The 21,798-nt window shown below is 49.5% G+C and overlaps 1 protein-coding gene across 1 annotated transcript in view; it reads right to left on the reverse strand.

Moving 5' to 3' along the window:
- The window catches only part of FASN (fatty acid synthase), a 73,321-nt gene that overhangs the window by 13,662 nt on the left and 37,861 nt on the right, over positions 1 to 21,798 (reverse strand). The window contains exons 15-36 of the mRNA XM_075904233.1: positions 17,377 to 17,492; positions 16,823 to 16,998; positions 16,342 to 16,533; positions 15,445 to 15,525; positions 15,165 to 15,347; positions 14,674 to 14,853; positions 14,233 to 14,436; positions 12,559 to 12,869; positions 12,049 to 12,435; positions 9,845 to 10,009; positions 9,517 to 9,635; positions 9,243 to 9,397; positions 8,626 to 8,829; positions 7,138 to 7,288; positions 6,256 to 6,434; positions 5,589 to 5,708; positions 5,326 to 5,448; positions 3,527 to 3,750; positions 3,100 to 3,301; positions 2,002 to 2,153; positions 1,352 to 1,443; positions 1,031 to 1,182 (exon numbers count right to left, since the gene is read on the reverse strand). Of these exons, the coding sequence (XP_075760348.1) occupies positions 1,031 to 1,182; positions 1,352 to 1,443; positions 2,002 to 2,153; positions 3,100 to 3,301; positions 3,527 to 3,750; positions 5,326 to 5,448; positions 5,589 to 5,708; positions 6,256 to 6,434; positions 7,138 to 7,288; positions 8,626 to 8,829; positions 9,243 to 9,397; positions 9,517 to 9,635; positions 9,845 to 10,009; positions 12,049 to 12,435; positions 12,559 to 12,869; positions 14,233 to 14,436; positions 14,674 to 14,853; positions 15,165 to 15,347; positions 15,445 to 15,525; positions 16,342 to 16,533; positions 16,823 to 16,998; positions 17,377 to 17,492 (3,868 nt within the window). The remainder of the gene's footprint in view (positions 1 to 1,030; positions 1,183 to 1,351; positions 1,444 to 2,001; positions 2,154 to 3,099; positions 3,302 to 3,526; positions 3,751 to 5,325; positions 5,449 to 5,588; positions 5,709 to 6,255; positions 6,435 to 7,137; positions 7,289 to 8,625; positions 8,830 to 9,242; positions 9,398 to 9,516; positions 9,636 to 9,844; positions 10,010 to 12,048; positions 12,436 to 12,558; positions 12,870 to 14,232; positions 14,437 to 14,673; positions 14,854 to 15,164; positions 15,348 to 15,444; positions 15,526 to 16,341; positions 16,534 to 16,822; positions 16,999 to 17,376; positions 17,493 to 21,798) is intronic.

Here is a 21,798-nt window from a genome sequence, read left to right on the forward strand (position 1 = left end):
TTGATACTGTCTTACATAAACTTCTTATAAACCAGGGGCAATTGCCTAGATGAACCTGCTTTAAGGTGGGTTAACAAGAGGTTGGAAAAACCATTCTCCAGAGTAGTTATAAATGGTCTAACAGTCAATCTATGCACTCAGTATGGCCTCAGTCCCAAAGGTGTCAGTTCTACATCTGATCCTACTCAATGTTTTCTTCAGTGATTTGGAATGGCATAAAGTGTATGCTTAAACACTCTGTGGATAGTCCCAAGCTGGGAGGAGCTGCAAGCATTTTGGGGCAAGAGGATTTACATTAAAAATGATCTTGGCAAACTGAGAAATAGCCTGAAATGAACAGGATGAAATTCAATATGGACAATGCATTACACTTAGAAAGGAATAATCAATTGCACAATACACAAAGGGAAATGCCTGGCTAAGAGAGTACTGTAGAAAGGAATTGGGGAATTATTGTGGATCAGAGGAAAAAAGCAACTATTATTCTGGTATGTAATAACAGGAGTGTTGTAAGCAAGACGCAGGAAGTAATTCTGCTCTACTCCAGCTGAGTGCTGAGCATTGTGTCCAGTTCTGGGCACTGCAGTTTGGGAAATATGTGGACAAATTGAAGAAAATCCAGGAGAGCAATGACATTGATTAGAAGCCTGGAAAACATGATGTAGGAGGAAAAGAGATTAGCCTTCACTGTAACAGTAGTTCAGCACTGGCACAAGTGACATACCCGGATTATGGAATCCCCAACACTGGAAGCTTTTAAGAACAATTTAGAAACACCGGTCAGGAATGATCCCATAATATTTAATCCTGTCTCACTTCAGGGGGTTGGTCTAGATGACCTATCAAGGTCCTTGCCCAGCCCATGTTTCTACGACTCCATGCTGACAATCCAGTACATTAGGCATGTGGGACCTAGAGAATGAGGCGGGACAGGGAGTTCTGAGCGGTCAGTGCATGAGCTAGCTGAATATGCATTTTCTTCCGGCTGTTGGAGTAGCCATAGTCTGTAGACGGGGTCCTGCATTATTACCTGGGAGCCCATCATGTCGTCGCTGCTCACAGATGCGCTCCATGGTAGAGTTGGCAAAACCATAGTTACTCTGCCCGACATTTCCTCTTCCACAGCTTATAGAGGAAAAAGCAACAAAATGGTCCAGATCTGGACACTTTTCACGACTCACCCTGGGAATTGGAGAGAAGAAAAGTGATACATGATAAAGTAACAACTTGTTGTAAAAGGATCATTCCCTTCCCCCTCCCTTGTGCCAGTAAAAAGTAGAGATCTTTCAGAGTATTATTGGCCGCCAGCCCCATGCAAGCGCCCCACATTTCTCTCTCCTGTGACACCTACCTGTCCAGATGAAGGGTGCCTGCATACTTGGGTTTGCTGACATCATGGAAGGATTCTGGAGACTGATTCTCTAGCATGGCATCTTTAAGGACCTATGGGAGACAACAAACAACATCAGTGTCTCTGCTCAGGATGATCTAACCCTGCAGCAATTTCAACTTCAAAATATGCAATAAGCAGATTCTCCATTAAGTTCTGGAACAAGAGACCCAGCCAAGCTCTTTCAGAGCGCTTCTCTGTACAAAGATGCTGGAGAGGCACAGAAAGGGCACGCCGCCTACATGTTTACACGGTGAAGCAGAATTACTACTAAGAACAAGATAATCTTTTAGCTGAATGCAGTAACCTCCTTCCAGCCTCAACGAGAAGTCGTCATGTTCTTCTGTCTCTAGGCCTCCCCACTACCATGGTCATCCTCAACTACAAAGTGCAGGAGAGGCCTTTTTTGGCCCCAGAGGTCACTATGAGCTGAACGTACTGTCTCTGTAGTGCCTCTGACCAGGGGAGCAAGAGTTCAGATGGAGGAAGTGAAAGAGCAGCTCCATGTTACCAGGGCGATCCCGGTCACCTGCACTTTGAAAGGCAAAGTCACCCAGAAGGCCCTTTGGCAGCTGCTCTGACCTTTGCGTTCCAGTATTTTTGTCACTCACCATGGCCAAGTTGAAGATGCCCCCAATTGGTCCAAGCTGTGAAGCTTCTTCTATTAAGTGCTGTGTTCCCTCTAAAGTCCCAACATCACTGGTGGATACCAGGACCTGGACTCCCATCTCCCTCCACTCTCTGACTCGTTTAGCTTGGTAACCTGAAAAAAGAGTCTAGTTTGAGATCCATTATTCCAGCCACTCTGCCCTGGTGAAGCTCTGTTCCCTGGACGTTTTATGGCCACACCAGGCTGTTGCAAAGACGTCTCCGTTACGTATTCAGGTTATATTTGCCCTAAGACCAACCACAACATTTCAACTGAGGCATCAGATCGTCTTGTGGTTGCAGACGGATTCAGTGTTCACTCAGGATTAAATGGATGACACTCAGTTCTTTTCCCCAACAGTCATCCGGTAACTGTGTGACCCCAGACACGCAATTTGCCCATCTTAACGATGAAGGCAACACCCCCTCTTCTAAATGCAGAGCAGACTGGCTGGAGCTGTTACTTAAAGTGCAGCCCACTTTCCTTGTGGCCAAGTGTAGCCATAGATCACACAGAATCAGTTCTCTAAAAGAGATCTAGTGACTTTCATTATGGCTTTGGCATTGGACTCTTCCACATCTCCGGTCCCACCACTCTCTGGCAGCAGTGTGAGCTCTTTTTCTAGGCAAGGCTGTAAATTTGGCTTTGGCTCCATACAAAGGCATAGCTGGTGCTTTGCAGATGCAAGATGGCAGGATACCATTAAGGAAAGGTTTTGAAAAGAGGGGATTTATTTGGGGGCTTGAGTAAGGACAGCATCAGTAGAATGGAAAGGTGGAAGCCAGACTGTACAGGTAGATGGGGGAGGATGGGAAGGGGAAGATGGGAAAGGATGAGCGCATGTATTAACAAAGGAGGAATAGGCAGCAAGAAGAGAAAAAATCCCCTGAAGAAATGCAACGGCAAAGGAAATAGCGTGGTTTTCCGGGGAGCTGGATAATCTAAGGGACATGGGAATGGAGCTCTCCTACAATCTGAAACATCAGCCACAGGAGCAATCGTGAGACCACAGTTCCTGGACTCCATTCTGCCCACCCCATATTTTAGGTTCTCCACTCACCAGATCGGATGCCGGAACGAGAGGTCAGTACAAGCTTCTGAGCGCCTCTCTCAACCAGCCACTGAGCCAATTCCAGCCCAAAGCCACCTAGGCCTCCTGTGATGATGTAGGACTTGGTAGGTGGGCAGGACGTTCGGGAGATGGCAGAGAGTCTGACTGGCTCCATCTTTCTCACAGGAAATTCCTTCTCTTCCTCACAGACCTTCCAACACAGACAACACATAAGGAGGAGAAAATACATGCACATACCCCACTCCCACTACAGAAGTTACTTTTCCTCATTCAAGGTCATACTACTTTGGTTCTGAAATATTTCATGTGCCACCTGGCCAACTGTGCCTTTTTTTTGTATGCAGTTCATACCAACAGGATTCCTGGGTCAGAATGACAAAAGAAGAGAAGCCAAGGCCTACAGGTACCTCGTTACCTTGATCACAACTTTGCCAATGTGTTTTCCTTGTGCCATGAACCTGAAAGCAGCTTCTATCTCCTCTCTGTTGAAGATCGTAGTCCTCAGCGGTTTTACCACCCCATCTCTTATACCCTTCTTCAGCAGGTCTGACACCTCCTCCCACTCCTGGCTTCCCTCTTCAAATATGGCATCAAGCAGGATTCCATGAAATGCTACATTCTTCAGGAACAGGGCCATTCCTAGAAGAAGCAACTCTTGTCAAATCTCTTCACTTCCAAAACCATTTGCATGCCTCCATTCAAATCAGTCATATAGGAGTGTGATATACAACAGTCATGCGGCAATAGGGAAAAATAACTGCTTTATTAAGAGCTTATTTAATACTACCTGAGCAATGGTGCTCAGCAAGGACATGCTCAGCTCCACACACACAAACCACTGGCAAGGATGTTAGCTATAAGCATTTTTACATCAGGACAAAACTATAAATGGCTGATCAGTTATCTAGAGAGCAGAACTCTGCAGCAAACAAGAGCTGAACCATATAATGTAAGCAGGGAAAAGCACCATTAATCTTCTTGTCCATCTCTCCCTAGCAGATACTTTCAAAAGTTCTTGGTCTTGACATGTTATAAAAGACCCAAGCAATGGGGCTGCCACCACTTCCTGTAAGCAACTATCCCATACCTGATACAGCCCATCACCAGGAAGTTTTTCCTAATAGTTAGTCTGGGTTCCCTTTTCCTAATGCGTACACCCTGTACTACTGCCCTAAGTCATCCCACTCCACCCTCAATTCTTAGACTGTCCATGCATGTCATGATAACCAAGCTAACAGCCCTGTGATCACTTTGGTGGTTGTTTTTGGAGATCCAGCTAATTTGGCTCTCTCTTTGTAGCAATGACATGGCCATCACGGAGTTGAATGTTCCAGGGGCGATCTACACAATAGCTCCGTCACCTCCCTGCTCTGTGATGTCTATGCAATCCAAAATTTCGTCATCTTGTTACCATATCATATTGCTAACATGTCCAATCTCTTTGCATTATGGCTGCCCAGGATTTTCCCACACATTGGGTAGCAGCATTTGATTTCCACTCACCCCAGATGTTTTAGCTTCATTTTGCCAAGCTGAATTACATTGTAATTTTATGCTATGTTTCTACTGTCTCTAGGTCCCTTTGGAATATTTCTGTTCTCACTTGTGTTTGCAGTGCGTCCTAATTTAATTTAACATCATTCGTAAATTTCACTAATCTGCTGTTTACCATGTATAATGATCTTGAAGATCATTAGTTCAAGTCTTAACATTGGCCTTAACACATACACCAACTCTGTCAGTCAGAACCCTGTTTTTATTGCTTCTAATGCAGTAGTGCCCACAGGATCCTGATTGGGGCTGGTTGTGCTAGTCCCTGCCTTAAAGAGCTTACAGTGCAAATATAATGATGAGATAAATGGATCCACGCATACAGGAGAGCTGCACTGTAGAGAGAGTTAGGGTTAGTGTGATATGGCCATTGCTTATCCCACTAGTTGCCTAACCACGGTTAAGTGCTTTAGGCGTCGTGGCATAGGCTGGTTTTAAAAGCAGAGAACTGAAGGATAACCGAGTGGCTTTACACATTTATGGAGAGCTTCTTCCTGTAAGAAACACAGCACAGGCATTTGCAGGAAGGGGCTTGTTGGAAAACAAATGATAAGTGTCAGTGATGAATGTACTATTGCAAAGTTAATGGGTTTGTGGGTCCACAAGCCTTTTAAAGTTATTGTCCAGCTAAAACCAGACATTTCCTGATGCCATATGACTTACCAAGTGGGCTGTTGTTGGACAGATCATATTTGCCTATTTCCAAGAAGCGTCCATGTCGAGCAAGGCAACGTAGGCTGGCTTGGAGCTTTTCTTCTGCCAAGGAGTTTAATACCAGGTTGACCCCTACAAGGGAGGAGTAACAGCATTTAGCATGTTCATTCCTGGCAAAAGTCTGACCTTCTGTGACCTTTTCTCACTGATATTCTAGCCACCATCTCGCTAACTCTACCACCCTTCTGCTACCCCCTGTTCCTTGGACTCACCTTTCCCCTTGGTGACCCGCAGTACGTGTTGCTCAAAGGAGGTATTTCTAGAGCTGGCAAAGCTGTTGGCATCCAGCTGAGGGAATCTTGCCTGGAGATACTCGCGCTTCTCAACAGAACCTGACAACAAAGGAGCCTTTTATTGTCCTGAAACATAGCACACCTTGGCTCAAACAGCAAGAGTCTCCCTGCCCTCTGCTAATGGGGTTAGCTCTCCGATGCCCATAACAGAGCTCTGAGACTGGACACCTGCAGAGCCTCTGGACCAGGGGAGGTTGTAGCTATGGCTTTGTTCCTGTTAGCAAGCTAAAGATGGCTGTGTTACAGCAAGGGCCAAACCAAGTCAAACTTTCTTGATCACATTTCAGAGACGCTTCTGTATCTAAAGCCAAAGGGCCTTATTTTCTTCTCATCCCCTTGTAATGGGGATGTCACTCGAGTCACTCAAGTGGCGCTCGTTAAATGAAAGTAGCATGGTGCCATGCAGAGACGGGGTTTGTGCATGTGTTTGCAGTGGGGAGGAAAGGGGCAGATTTTGTCATGGGGCCAGCAGCTGCATTCATCTCCTTTTCTAGGTGCTCTCAGAGTGGAAATGGACCAGGGTTAGCACAGACTGGCAGGAAACGGTGCAGAAGGGGATTCACAGAAACAGGACATCGGTTCTTACCCACAGTAGCAAAGACACGGCAGCCCATGCTCAGCGCAATAGCAATGGCTGCCTGGCCCACGCCCCCCGAGCCGGAATGAATGAGCACACTCTCGCCCTTCCGCATGCCGCCACGCACAATTAACGCATAGTAAGCAGTGGCATAGACCACTGGCACGGAGGCTGCCTCCTCCAGAGTCCTAAAGAAAGAAAGAGACAGAGGTTTCAGTTCTGGAGGAAACAACTCCCTGTGTCTGAGGCAGAACATGAGACTGCTCAGGCCCTCCAATCTGTAGGAAAAGCAGTGCGGTGCCTCTTTCCCCAGAACAGACGTGGGCCCTGCATGGACTCCCAGGGAACCTGCACCGCCAGCTGATGGCCCCACTCTGGTTCCTTGAAAGAGTCCTTGTAGTTTAGGGCCTGACAGCATCTCTGTTCATCCCCATGGAAACCGCCAGACTCCTCTGGCACAGGCAGCGAGCGGGGCGGGGGGAGCCTTATGACAAAGGAAGTATTCTTTGTGGAGGGCCTTTATTGCCCAGTCAGCCCAGAGGGCAGGGAATGCTGAGCCCAGCTCGGCTTTCAATACATCGACAGTCAGTCACAATTAGGCTCCTCCTGTGCACGCCCAAGCTACAGACACAGGGAGAGGCAAAGAGCCGAGCTTACTGGAGCTCACTAACAGCGCTTGGCTAGATACCCGGGTACTGACTCCAGTGTCTGCAGGGGCACTGATGTACTGAATGCAAAAAGTCAATACAGGACAGTCAGACTAGAGCCCTGCTACCACCTCCAAGCCCAGCTCCTTCCATTAACTCTTTCCTCGCCCCGTAACCATCCCCAAAGGAGGCTTCAGTTTCATTCAGGCAGCCAACACCTAGGAAACGTGGAACCAAGACCTACCAGGCCTCTGGCACCTCCCACAAAAACCTCTGGTCAGAGTCCACCACAGTAGCCAGTCCTTTGGCTGGGAGCAATCCCATCACCCTTTTTCCAGAAGCATCCCGTCCTGAGAATTCCATTCCCAGCATGCACTGCTGCAGAGCCCAGTTACCTGAGAAAGGGATACAATTATTGCAATAAAATTGCTCTTGTAAAATCCTTTGGGTCAAGTATTCACCATCAGAACCATCTCTCTGGAGTTGGAATTGGGGAGAGAATGAGGAGGGCAACTCCATCTCCAGATCCTGGGATTAGCATCCCACTTGCGTGGCTTTTTAAGCCGAGTGGCTTATTTTCTCTTTCTACAGACTCTTCAAACTGAGAAGCGCTGCCAGTCACAGCTCTGGGAAAAGCTGAACTCCCCACATCTCAATGTCTATTCTCAGTACTATCGTTTTAACCTCTAGCTCTTTCAAGAAACTGCACTGAAATCTCATCTTGTTTGCAGGGTTTTTTCCCTTGTCTCTGAAAAACCCAAACAAACATTAGGTCCTTCAGACAAACTGGAAGTCGGTCACTTGACCTATAGGCAAGCAAGATTCACACCAAGACTCTGATTTATGCAACGAATAGGCATGTGTAGGGTGGCTAGACTAGGTTGGGGACACATTCTCGCTCTAGTTAAGTCATCTAACAAACAACTGCCACCAACACCGCTCTATTTCTTCACCCCTTCAGAAGTGCTTTGCAGACAGAATACTGCCTATGATTAGCTCCATTTTACAGGTGGGGAAGCCAAGACACTGAGTGCTGAAGTGACTCTTTCAAAGGCCAGAGGCAGTCTAGCTAACACGAGTGGAGGACTGAGCTAGGAACTCTCAGATTAGGGATGTAAGTGACTAATTGACTAGCCAATAAGCAATAGCTTATTAACTAGCTGACGCACACTATTTGCATCCCCCCACCACACCACCTTGCTGCCTATAAAGGCTGGTTCCCTCAAGCTCCGCGGGAGGGGGCAGGGGCGTGGCAGCGGCATTCTACATTTTGAAGGTGGAACACCGCATGGCCCTTCCGCCCTTGAGTTCCAGCCGGTGCTTCCTACATTTCAAAGTGGAAGTGCCCTTATCAACTAATTGATGGAAATTCCATTGACTATTCAATTAATCTAATTTTAACATCCCTATCCCAGATTCTAATCTTGGTTCCTATACTCAGTCCTTTTGGGGTTTTGGGCAAGTCACTTCATCTCCAACTCAGTTTCCCTTTTTTCTCACCTCCTACGTATTCGGTGAGCATTAAAATAGTACCATATAAATGCAAAAGGGTGTTAGCACTGCAGGAGTGCCTGGCCCCCCTTTCTGTGTTCACACTGGGCCTCTGGTTGCCAAAGAAAAAAAGGCTGATTTACATCCAATGTCCTAGTAAAAAACTGCAATGCGCTCATCAGACTTGCAAACATATATACATAATTTTAGTTGTGGAAATGGCACAAACTCCCCAATTCACCTGGGATGGCATCTGGAGGGAGCTTCCCTGTGGCCAGCATAATGTCGCGGAAATTAAGAGATGCATAATAGACCCTGCAGAGTTGGATGTTGGGACTGGTCGTGCGGAAGTGGCGAAGTGGAGAGGCAATCCAGCGAAGGGATGAGAGGTCCCCACGAGTCAGCACATTCACATAAGCATAGTCGGTCATCTCTTGAGGCTGGGCTGCAGAACAAGGAGAAGCCAGTGACTCCGAGGGGAGAGCGCTTTACCCATATTTCAGTTGATGGAGCAGGTTCCTTGTGTGGCAAGAATAGCACCCATACTATGGTGACAGACGAGCCACGCAGGAGTGAGAGGAAAGCTGCCGTTTCTACTTAGCCAGTTCCTACCATTCACTCCACCCAAGACCTTCCTCACCCTGCAATCTCCCAAGCGCTACAAAACAGAGCATTCTACCTGGTAACATCGGCACATGCCTCTGTCCTGGAATAGGGAGAGAGAGAGTCCATGGGTATAAGTGCATAAGAGGAGTAATTCCTTGGGCCAGTGAATGATCAAAGCAGCTCCTCAAATCTCACTCAGATCTGTGGGAGGAAATGTTGACCAATGACCATCAGGCCCTGCTCATAAGTCACCTTGCTGCAACAGAAAATGTTTGAAGGAGCCCCACTCTCCGTCACGATAGACATTCATCACCAGGTCTCCCTGCAGAATTTTCTGCATCTCCATGGCAGAAGGGCTGGTCGGAGGGACAGACGAGGACGAATGCAGGTTGGAAACAAACAGGCATCTAGAGAGCAAACGAACATTCAATCCACGTTTGTCACATGAGTTGCTTACCTGTTGTGTGTTGAAGCTGGTGGAAGATCACTTCCTCTCCAGCAGTAACTAAACACTGGATTTTTGTACCTGATCCTGTGGCCCCTTGGTTCCTGGCGTAGACAGTTCACCATTCCCACAACTCCTGAATGCCCACAGCTGGTAGCAGTCAGCCACACAGGCTGCTCAGATGTATCAGCTAAGATCACCTACAAGAGAAATCCCAGCCAGCTCAGACAAGGAAAGGGTTCTTACTTCTGTAAGGGATGGCTTGAAGGAAACGCAATGGTTTCTCTATATGCAGTGCAAGAACTTCATGAAGTATCAACACCTGGGTTTTCAAGGCTTCTTGTCTACTGTATGAAAGGCCTGGAAACAGGACAGACATGTAGCCAACTCCATACACAAGAATTCTCACCTTTAAAGATTCCACCCACTTGTAATGGGTCTCATCTACGGGCAGGAAAAGAGGGATCTTGGCAGAAGCCTGCCGGCGGCACAGGAAGATGGCAGAGCCAAAAAAGGATCTTTTCACAGCAACCAGATTCAATGAGGCCTTGCTAAATAAATCCTCCCATTCTGCCTGCCAAAGCAAGAAACATGAAAACTATTGGCAAACAGAAAAGATTAGAATTGCAAACGAGATTTCTACTGTGTGCAACATCTCCTCCCTTAGCCAACCCTCTCCTCTTTCTATGCACGAGCTGCGCTTTTGCCAGAGACTCTACCCAGCCATGTGTTCATTCCCTCCCTAGGCCAGTTGCCTTAAGAATAGCAAGGGCTGTGGCTCTTTGCCTAGCAAGAGTAATGCTGCTTATCAACAGTAACTGACTCAGGTCAGGGGGCCAAGAAACACGAGTTTTCTTCTGAGCACTTCTGGTTACCATAAGTAGGTTACATCTTTAACAAAAAAGGAGAGCGAACACAGTGACCTGAATCCCTCCATCTAGAGGGGCATCTAGCAGAGAACAGGAGGAGGAGGAGGCAGCTGCAACATTTAAGATTTTCTAGAAGCAAGTGACATGGCAGCGAAGAGGAGGAAAACGAAATGCTCTTTGGTTGTACGCGTGGCAGGCCCAGCGGCCCAGACTGTTCTATGGTACGTTCTAACGTGAGCCTGGAAAGGACTGAAAACAGACAAAATCATTCAATGAAATCCATGCACAGGTATTACTTGGGAAAGCCGCATTTTCTTTCAAAGAAGTTAGATGGTGTCACTCAGCTATGGCACTTAAATTCTGCCACCCTCGCATTCTGACAGGATAAAAGACCTAAAGGAGGGTATAAGCCAGCCAGGGGGAAATTCCTTATCAAAGGCACCAGCACAGTTGGCCAACTTTAATACCTCCTTTTATTAAAGGATTAGAAAATATACTGAAGAAGTCTGGTGATCACAGCAGGCCAAGTTCTGCATGCATTCTATAGCCAATTGCGGACATGGGGGCAGGACCTGACTCCGTGAGTTTGCTACTACAAGACTGACCTCCCATAACTCTGTGAGTGTGAGTGAAAAAATTGGGTTAGAAACTCAAAAAAGTCACTTTAGACTTTGGCGTCTCAGTGTCTTGTCAACCAGCAATATCCTCTGTAGGTAAAGGGGTTCAAACGCCTCCTCACTTCCCTCATCTTCTGGGCAAAAGAAAAGCTAATGCTGATCTCACAGGACTTTTTGCAAAAATCAGGGTCTCAGCTACAGTCCAACTCAGGAGATTAAATTTACCTCCCTTATTTCTATTTTCCAATTTAATGGATGACAGTGGGTCACACTACTGAGCAGCGGCAGAGCTCCAGCCAAGCATCACTACCGGACGAAGGATCTTCCTGTATTTATGAAGCATTTTGGGACCTCTCAGGAGAGAGCATGTAAATAGCTACAGTACTTCCTTAGGCCTTGCTGTGCTAGAAGGATGCTGCTTTTGCCCAGGACTTCCCGAGGTTAGTCAATGTCTTGGTGGCTCCAGTCTCATTTCCCCCCCATTGGCCTCTAGGGTGTAAATAACCATTAAAATAGTTAACCAGTTAAAACTGGATATAATTATACTGTTTAACCAGTTAACAGTTGGCAGGCAGATCCTGCCTGCCAGCCCAGAATGGCTGGGGCCCTGCCTGCCCCACTCTGGCATGGCCACACAGCCGGGGTCCTGCCCACAGCTGGGTCCAGGGGCCCCCTTGGGACAATCCGATATAGCTGGGGCCAGGATCCCGTGTGACCACCAAGGCTGCTTCAACGTAGCCAGGGCCAGGGGACTACTGCAGGTGAGGCCCTGCTTGGTGGCCTGGTATGGCCGGCCAGACTCAGCCACGGCTGGGTAACCAGGTAACCTTCTACATCCCTACTGCTGTCAGCATTTCCAGAGCAGGAAAAAAAACCAGATCATTCCTTTAACTCAGAACCCCTACATGAGAATACAGCAGAGACTAAAGCAACTAGCTGTAGGTGGCGAATGTTTCGTATGGAGGGCCATGGGAACTAACACTAGTCACCTGAAATACATTCTGCCCTAAGCCCCCCCGACTAGGAATATTTCTATACATTCCTGAGAAGGAACAAGAAGGCTGGAGCAGCCAAGCAGAGTCTAGGGCTAGCTGTAGAGAGAACATCGCAGGAGGCCAATAGCTTACCTGAGCCAAGAGGCCCCTCTGCGGAAGATCGGGAGCTGTGAGGAAACGGATGGTTTCGCCAAGCATTTCTCCTTTCAGAAGCGTGTGCAGTAAGACAAACCCTCCTTCCTTCACTGCGGCGGCCAGGTTAGAGAGGGTCTCCGCTGGGTTCCCAAACATGCTCACAGAGCAGTTGCACAGCAGCAGGTCAGCACCAGTCAGGTGTCCAGGAGGAGGGTTGAGAGGATCCCACTGTGCAGTGGAAACCCCCAGTTCCTGCAGCTGGCTCTCGCTGATGGAAAGGACTTCTGGGGCTCGGTCAGTGGCAGCGTAGTCCAGCTGCAGCATGGGTTGAGTGTTTAGGAGACCAGGAACACGTGAGAACAGACGTCCATCTCCTGCCAGAGCCTGCAGGGAAAGAACCAAGGAACTAAGATGTCCAGAATTTTTATCGGGATGGAAAGAGGAAAAAGATCCCAAAGCCTCCCTGGGACCCAGTCCATAGTTTCTCCTCCTGGAGTCCCAACTAACCTCCACTATCTTCATCCTGTGGCTTGCAGTGTTCTCCAGAGCTGTATCCACACAAGCCTTCAGCTGAGGATAATCTAGCAAGGCATTGAGGAGGGGATCATCTTGCAGATGCACCTTCTCCCGAGTAACAATCTGCTCTAGCTCGGTATACAGGTTGCCATTCAAATCCAGATGGCAGATTTCAGCCAGGATGTGGAGGAGGCCCTTCTGCATGGACACAGGCCCTGCAGAGGCCCCCCCAGTCTCTAGCCCTGGGATGGCCAGTTTGACTCCATGGATTGCTACCTTCTCCTGTAAGTTGCAAATCAGACCTAGAGCACAGGAGGAGGAGGAGGAGAAGAAAAATCAGTTCCTGACACAGCTCTTCCTCATCTTCATTCCCGTAGGGCCTTCTCCACATACGCACGGCAAGCGGAACACTTGGAGGACAGCATCCCTCGTGGCTTTCCTCAAATATCAGCCATGGGTCTTGTGTACTGTGTAACCCAAGTGTGATACCCACTTCCAAACAGAACACCCCATTATTACCAATTTGTATTATGCCAGCAGCCAATCAGGAGAGGGCCTTGTTGGGGCAGGCTCTGGACAAACAAGACTGTGCAAGGGACAGACACCCAGAGATGGCTAGTAGGGGACTCCTTAGTGGTTGGAGTTAAGACAGCAGAACAGAGTCCTTGACAGACAGGAGGCATGTCTGTGCCTTTAGTTGCTTATTTTATATATGATTTGTTTGATTTACTTCAGTTCCTTTGACTTGTGAGATTCTTTTGGGGTGGGAGGGCCACTCAGGGTGGGGGGCGAGGGGGGCGAGAGAGACACACACTAAGTTAGAATAAGAGAGGGGAAAAAAGAAGAAGAGGAGAGATGAGGAGGACGTAATCTCCTGACAAAAAATTCCAGGTGCTCTGAGAGACCCAAGTTAAAAGTTCCACTACCAAACTGAATATCCATTCTAAGTCATGCCGGGAGAAAGGGTGGGGTTGTCCTCACTGGGTCTCCCATTCCACCCCTTAATACTCAGCTATGTTAGAAGCGTCCTCAATAGCTCCTGGAGCTGTCCCTTCCTTGGCCAGTGTCAGAAGACCGTTTGTGGTGTGGGGAGGGGAAGGGGGACATGACTAAATGCCCGTAAGCCTTCTCTGCAGGCACAAAAAGGAATCCGCAATAAAGACGAGTCGCAATAGTCTCCTGCCAATATTTGAGAAGTGACTGGGTGAGACTCCTCTCAAAGGTGTTGAAGGTGAATTCACGTCCTTGTCCACCTCCTAGGACAGCTGCAGCAGCTGACATTCAACTCTGGGGCAGAGGGATATATACTCGGGGAGACTCCCAAATTGAGCGGGGACTCCATAGGAGCCCTGCTGGGGGAGGATGCCTTGGAGAAATGCTCAATCAGCCCATCTCCGTGGTGCCGAGAGGGCTGGGCAGTCAATTCATAGGACCCCCAGCAGTTGTTCCACCACGACTGTGCTGTGGGCCACCACTGGCTTTTGCCAGTGCAATGAACCACAGTCCCAGGTGTATCTCCAGGCTAAAACAGTCTGGACAGGTCTCCACCAGTAGAAGCAGGGACAGATCCTTGCTGTTCTCCAGGCAGAGATTCCAAGATGCTCATAGTGAGCCGTTGCTGCCTGCTCTCCCCAGGTTGTTCCAGTGGGACCCAAATCCCTTTACCTTTGCAATGTTCCAAGTGGGCATGGAGATGGGCCTCTGAAGACAAACAATCCTTCTCAACGTAAGGCACAAAGCAAAATGTTTCCAGGGTGGGAGGTATCTGCTCCTGCTGTCGCCGAGGTGCCACCGTGGCATGGAGCCCACAGATCCGAACACCTCCTGCCATGATGTTATCAAGGCAGCGGTCAACAACGACGTCACAAGCTGCAAGGCAAGAAGGGGACATGCAGATACATGCTGGAAGCGTCACAGGAAGAGGCATCGCTGGGCTTACAATGCTCAGACCCGTGACGGAACGCACAGCAGGAGAAGCAACAGTGGCTCGGGGACCCAGGGGTCTTACGAGTCTCTTGTACTATTCTGGGCAGGTGAAGCTACTTCAGGTCACGAGGAGCCATCAAGAGGCTGAGAAAGTTCCTATTGTGGAAGAGGGTCTGTTACCTTCAGTATCCTCCTGGTATTTGTGCACTCGCTCCTGGTGTAGTGCGGGATCGATGCACACAGAGCGTATCCTAGTTGGTAAGCGGAGGCTGTGACCCGTCTCACCCAGGATGATCATTTGCAGCAAGGTATCAAGGAATGTTACCCAGTTCCCATTCCACAGGGCTTTTCCGGTGCTCCCTGCGGAAGAGAAGCAGCCCCATGAGTGTTCTTTCACCCAGCAGACCTAGGAGAACACCTGCTCCAAAGCCAGACAAATGAGAGAAGTAAAATCTCTTCTTTGGCCGCGCAGGCTCTGGTACACACAGCTACACAGGGAATCCCACAATGCCTGCCCTGCCCAGGCCAGCCTCTCCCCCGTTCCATGAATAAAGGTACCATATTTGCACCCTGTCATGCATGCCCACCCCATGACACAGACAGGCGGACACGTTAAATATGGCCCATTCAGTCACAGAACTGCATTGGGGATCTCTACAGGAAAGCCACACCTTCATTGTTAGACTCCAGAAGTCCCTGGAACGATGGCCCATAGTCGTACCCACGCAGACGCAGCTCTTTGTAAATATCGGCCGTGGACAGACTGAACTTGGGTCTGTCCGGCTGGGTCTCCCAGGCACCTTGCTGGCTATGGAAGTTATCTAGAGCAGTTTCTTCCAAAAGGCAAATTCTCCCTGACAGATGCAATACAGAGAACGAGAGCAGTCAGTGCCCAGACATACACGGCTGGGATTCTTCACAGTAGGCTCACTGAGCCAGTTAGCCACTTACCACTTACAGCCAGGTTTCCATTCCCGGACACCTCAAAGCAGTGGGAAGCAGGCAGGAGTCTCACCTCCAGCTGTGCTGAACCTGCAATGAACCCAGGGATTGCTGAAATGAGTGCTAGGGAGACTCTTGTCCTGCTGCAAGCACACCTTCCCCCGTGTCCCAAATTCCCTGCAATCGCCTGCTTTTCACACCTCCTGCTGCCCCGCTGTGCGCGCATGGAACAGAGACAACAGGACAGTCCACTTGCGTCCTTCTCCCTCCCCACTGATACGCATGTTTCCCTTCTGCCCAGCTTTTCAATCTTTACCAGACAGCTTGAGACCTGCCTTCCCTAGAAGCTGAATGTTTGAGTCCCCCCACCCCGCCCCGCCCCCGGAGATTTTCAAATGTCACCCTACTATTTAGCACAGCACTTAGCTGGCAGCATGTACTTCTACAGATTGAACCTCCGAAATCCAGGACCACAGATGTTGCTGGATCAGAGTGCCAGCTGGGAGCCCTGCCCCGCAGGAGCCTTGGCCAGGTGGGGAAGCAGCAGGGCAGCTGGCAAGCCCTGTCCCTGGGGATTCCCAGTTGGGGCCACAGCTGCTGGGGAGCTCCATCCCTGGGGAACCCCCGCAGTCTGGAGCCTAAGTCCAAACCCTACAGGCTGGAGTGGAGCCAACTGCAGGTAGGCGGAGCATCCTGGAAGGCAGGTGGCAGGGGACCTCCCCATATCTGGCAAATTCCATCATTTGGGACAACAGGTTCTGAGGATGCCAGATAAGAGAGGTCCAACTTATACTAGTGGTGCACATCCAACATGCCTCAGTGCGTATAACAAAATGTATCCCACACATGGATGGAGAAAATTAGAGGGAACATTGTTTGAAACCCCAGATGCGACCTCTCACTCACCCTTCTTGGGAAGGATTGTTGCCTGGTGGATTGTAACCTCTTCAAAAATAACAGGCATTTGTTCCATGGTAATCCCCAGAGAGCGTGCCAGTGTTCGCCAGGCTAGCACCAGGTAGCCAGTTGCTGGATACAGGACTCTGCCATCAATGCAGTGACCAACCAAGTAATAATCAGAGGATTCAGGATTCATATCTGCCAGATAAACAGGAAACAGAAATTCCTTTAGAACTCCCAGGAAGTGAAGCCTTCAGAACAAGGTAAGAATTTCCAGGAATTTCCTCCTGACCATCGAGGGCTTAAAGCTGCTTTTATTCTGAACCCCCTAGCTTTGTATAAGTATATAAGTGCAAGAGCAATCGCCGCCACATAAGCTTCGCATACACTCTTCATACAGGGTTTGAGGGGGCTGTTTAGAGGAGTTTGCATTCCCATTTTGTCAACAAGGGACACTGACACAGAATGGAGGAAAACACGAACGTACCGATATTATAGACCGATGCTGATGTAGATCCCCCAGAGCCAGTGGGAAAGTCTTCAGCTTTTGGGACATCCCAAGTCTGGCTGTGGTCCCACAAGATGTACGGAGAGATTAGTGGGGTTCCCACTGGGACAGGATATTCGACAGGTGGGAACAGATTATTTGAGAGAACATTTATTCTGGAGAAAAAAGAAGCAGTCAAGAAAATTCAGTGATTTTAGCCCGGGCAGCGAGGAGACATTACAACAATCTGTGGGATTCCTGGGAGAAAGGCCAACAGCAAACCTAGCACTGGAGAACAGCAGCACAGGGAGCTCTGCAATACAGCATCAGCTGCCCATGAAATCCTAAGCTTGTATCCACGAGGTAGTCTGACCTTCACCACCAGCATAGAAAACAATCCCACACAGTCGTAGGTCAGACGAGGAACACTGCTTTATAGCAACATGTTCCCGAAATCCTTTGACAGGGTAGCTAAGGGGCTGTCTCAATCCCTCCGAAAAGGTCCAACCCAAAGGATGGAATGCAAACTATCTGTTGCAGACAATGCTCCTTACCCAGTTAGGTAGATCTTCCCAACATGCGTCAGGAAGAACTCCAGGTTGTTTTTGTGCTCTCTCTTCATCAAAGGTAGTATGGTGCAGGTTGGTTTCAAGCTTCTCCTCAGGATAGCCTGGTCAAGCCAAGATCAAAGATCATTGTCAGAGGTATTCATTTATTTCCTGGTCTTAGAGGTTCCTCTGCCCCCTACAGCAAAGGCTTCTTCCGTGGCTAGGACATTCAGGCCAAGTAAACACTGGCACTTCACTGCACTGTAACTTTCTGGCTCAGGGGTGTGACCCTGCCCCCGAACACAGCAGGTTACACAGCTGGTAAGTAGTAGTGTGAACCAGCTGTGCTCCCAGCACTGTTAGCTACCCCCGTGTGGAGATGTAGCGCTCGTGGCGTGGCCACACTTTCACTTTAACATACTGCTGCAGCTGCATTTTAAACTTGTGAGTCTAGACAAAGCCTACATTAGTCTGAAGATCATGTACACGTTTGGCTTGGGAGTGGGGGGGAAGAGAAGAAAAGGAGGCTAACACATGGCAGGGTCAGAAACATAAGGAGAAAAATCTACCTAATATCCCTAAAAGCTGACCAACCAGTCCCCACACACCAACCCACTAAAACCCCACAAACACAGAGCAAGCCAGGAAATACAAGAGACCCAATGGGAACAAGCCAACACCAACCACATTTGTTTGGTTGTGTTGTACAAGTCAGGCATGCAAGGGGGGGGTGCAGCTTGAAGTCGTAACAACCACCAAAACACATGGTTTCTGCTGTCAGCACCCCCCCCCCCCAATAAAAACTGCCTGTTTTAATACAATACGTTTGCAGAAACAGTAATGCAGAGCTATACACCGATTCAGAAAACGCAAGGAGAAAGGGCAGTAAATCCAGACAATGCAACTTAGTGTTCATAGTGCTAGACTGTAGCTTGGCATTTCTCGCTGGGTTCAACTGTAGAAGCTTATGCAGAGTTTTTGCAACAATGTTAGAGCCCCCTCCCTCATGGCCATCTCTTTAAAAACTTCTTACCAAGCCTTCTACACAGCTGCATTTCTTACAGCTCATAGAATTAGAGTCAAGATATTCTTGTCCATTATGTTAACAATGCTACCTCCTCCTTCCTTTCCCTTTTCAGCTCGACAATTACTGATCTTAGTCACATTATCTTTAATGACAAAGCATTTATAATCTACAGTAGCAAGCACAGCGTACTGGTTCAGAAATTCATCCACCAGCATGAAACAAAAGGTAAAATCCATATTTTGTAAGTGATTGAGAAGAGAAAGCCCACCATGTAGAATTCACAGGTGCTGACTGCCAGAAAAGCTTGCAAGTTGCTTGAGGCAAACCCTGTGCCTCGAGACGAGCTGTGCCCACATTAACAGAGCAGCTGTCTCCAAGCGACTACTCAGCTGGTCAGATCTCGGTCACTCCCACACAAAAGCAAAGGCAAATACTCAGTGATGACTAGTCCAGGCCAAGTTTCAACACTCAGTGTTTGCTGTAGGCACAGCTAAAAGGTAGCTAGGATTTCAAATAAAAAAAGATGGGGACATGTACTGCACAGGGTTAGACAGCCCTGAGCTCTCTGACGATATGGCGAGTGCTCTCGTTGGGGGATGCATACCTTGGATTCGATAGGCAAGCTCCCCAACCCGTGTCTGACGCGTCGGTCACCAGCTGCACTGACGGGTCCGTCTGGCAAATGGGACTCCATAGCACACGACCGGCTCTTGTAACCACCAATCTAGAGACCAGAGAACCTCTTCCGGCACCATGAGAAGAGCCTCTAGAGGTGCTCGAGCTGGATTGTGAACAGTTGCCAGACATGCCTGAAGGTGTCGTAGTTGCAGCCTGGCATGTTGTACCACAAAGGTGCAGGGCACCATGTGACTTAGCAGCCTCATGCAAGTACAAGCCATCATAAGGGGCGAGGCTCTGAGGCCTGTGGTAGCTCTGACGGCCTTGGGGAAGGACACCCTCGCCACTGTAGACTCCAGGTGCGCCCTGATGAAATCTATCATCTGGGTGGGGCTGAGTGTGGACTTCTCATTTATAAGGAGACCCAGCTTGTGAAACAGAGCCCTGACACTGTATGTGCCTGAGGACCTGGTCCCTGCACGACCCTTTGATTAGCCAGTCATCAAGGTAAGGCAACACCCAGATCCTGTGCAGTCTCAGGAATGCGGCTACAGTGAGCACACACTTGGTGAAAACCCTCAGTGCGGTGGAGAGGCTGAATGGCAGGCCCATGAACTGGAAATGGTCTTGGCCCACTAAGAACCGGAGAAATTTCCCATAGGCTAGAATTATTGCTATGTGGAAATACGCACCCCTCAAGTTGATGGCAGCATACCAGTCTCCTCTCTCTAGGGACGGGATGAATGAGGCGAGAGCGACCATCCTGAACCTTGCATTCCTCAAACGAGTTTAGATTCCTTAGGTCCAAAATGGGACAAAGGCCCCTTTGGATTTGGGGATAAGGAATCAGCGGGAGTAAAACCCTCTCCCTTCGAAGCACCTTGGAACAGGCTCGACTGCTCCTAAGCTCAGGAGTGCGGATACCTCCTGCTTCAATAATAGCTGGTGCGAGGGGTCCCTGAAGAGGGAAAGGAAGGGGATAGAGCATCCACTTTCCACCAGGCTGAGTACCCAACGATCCGAGGTGATCTGGGACCAGGCAAGGGAGAAATGGGAGAGCCGGGACCCAAAGGGTGGGGTGATGTTGGAGGCTGGAATGCTGTCCTCAGGCGTGCTTTCAAAATGTCTTAGGCTGCTGGTTGGGGGTGGAGCTGATCCCCTTTCCAAGTCAGGCCTAGAACCCTTACGCCTGCTCCTGTTATTGTTACCATTGTAACTTCGGCCCCTCCTCTGCTCCGGTCAGGTCTAAACGGCGGTTGGAAGGGCCTCGGGGTGGCCCTAGGGTGTAGAGGCCTCTGTTGCGGGGCCAAGTTATTGATTCCCAGGGATTTTAATGTAGCCCTGAGTAAGTAATGTAACTTTTAATGTAGCCTGGAGCCGGTCTGCTCAGAGAACAGGCCAGTGCCTTTGAACGGTAGGGCCTGTAGTGTGTTTTGAACTTCAGGCAGCATTCCGGACACCTGTAGCCAAGTACTGTGTCTCAGGACTCCCCCGTAGCCGCAGGGCGGGCAGCAGAGACCACTGCGTCTAGTGCCACCTAAAGCGCTGTGTGCAAGGCCACCCTGCCTTCATCCAACAAGGCCCTAAACTCCTGCCTCGTGTCTTGGGGGAGGCGCGCCTTGAATTTGTCTAACGCGTACAACACATCTGCTCAACATCACCTGTTGGTTTGCGATATGGACTTGGAGCCCTCCGTCGCTAAGTCTTTCTGCCCAACAGGTCCAAGTTCTTTGGCTCCCTGCTCTTGGGTGTAGGCCCTGGAGGCCCTTGCTTCTTTCTGCCCCACCACCTGGACTACCAGTGAACCCAGGGGTAGATGGGAGCGTAAATGTTCATGTCCTGCTTGTGGGCCGAAGTAGCGCCTCTCTACCCCTTTCTGGGTGGGCGTGATGGAGGTGGGCACGTGCTACAGGGTCTTAATAAAACCGTGTCCAAACTTGCTAAACAGCAGCGTGACCCAGCCAGGGTGTCTGCCATCAATATGTCCATCATAGGGTCCAGATTCTCAGTTAACTCTTCCGCCTGCACTCCCATGTTTGCCGCCACTCAGCAGAGCAGTTCCTGGTGCACCCTAGCATCTATGGCGGGCATAGAAGGTGCAGGGTCAGCCATTGCCTTGTCCGGTGAAGACGAAGACTCTTGGCAGAGGATGGTCCATTGCCTGAAGTGACAGTACGCTGTACCAGTTGCCCCGACACACTGCATCCTCCCCTTCCACAGTTGGTCTGATGGCCTCCATATATGAAGAGTGCGCTGCCTCCAAAGCCAGGCCCTGGTCAGAGGGGTCGCTTCTGGACTGAGCCATCACCAAGGAGTGTCTGGATGGCCAAGGCTCTGGGTCTGCTGATATGCCCAGGGGGAGTCCAGAAAGGCCACTGCTGTTGAGGTTGCCACGGCTGGTGGGAGGCTGGGCTAGAGTGCCGAGACCTGGATCTAGAAGACAAGACCCCGGAGTGCACAGAGTCTGCACCGGTCTTAGAGGACTAGTCCGAGGCCGACCAAGGTGGTGCCAACGATGGTACTGGAGACCAATGAGATGACCTATGTCTGGCCATCGCTGCCGGCTTCCCCCTATGGGTCGGTACCAGCGGCAGCATCGGGTGCAAACACATGCTCTGCACCAGCAGCCCTGTCCCATCATAGTTGTCGGCGCCCGGGTACCCAAAGTGGCTGGTGCTACCGGTAACACCAATACAATTCCAGTATGGAGGGCAGCTGCGGTGCCAGTACTGGAACCAGCACAGCATTGGGGGGAGGGGGAGGAGGCACATGTACCGGCGCTC

This window comes from Pelodiscus sinensis, chromosome 20 (genome assembly GCF_049634645.1).
Source record: "Pelodiscus sinensis isolate JC-2024 chromosome 20, ASM4963464v1, whole genome shotgun sequence".
NCBI lineage: Eukaryota > Metazoa > Chordata > Testudines > Trionychidae > Pelodiscus > Pelodiscus sinensis.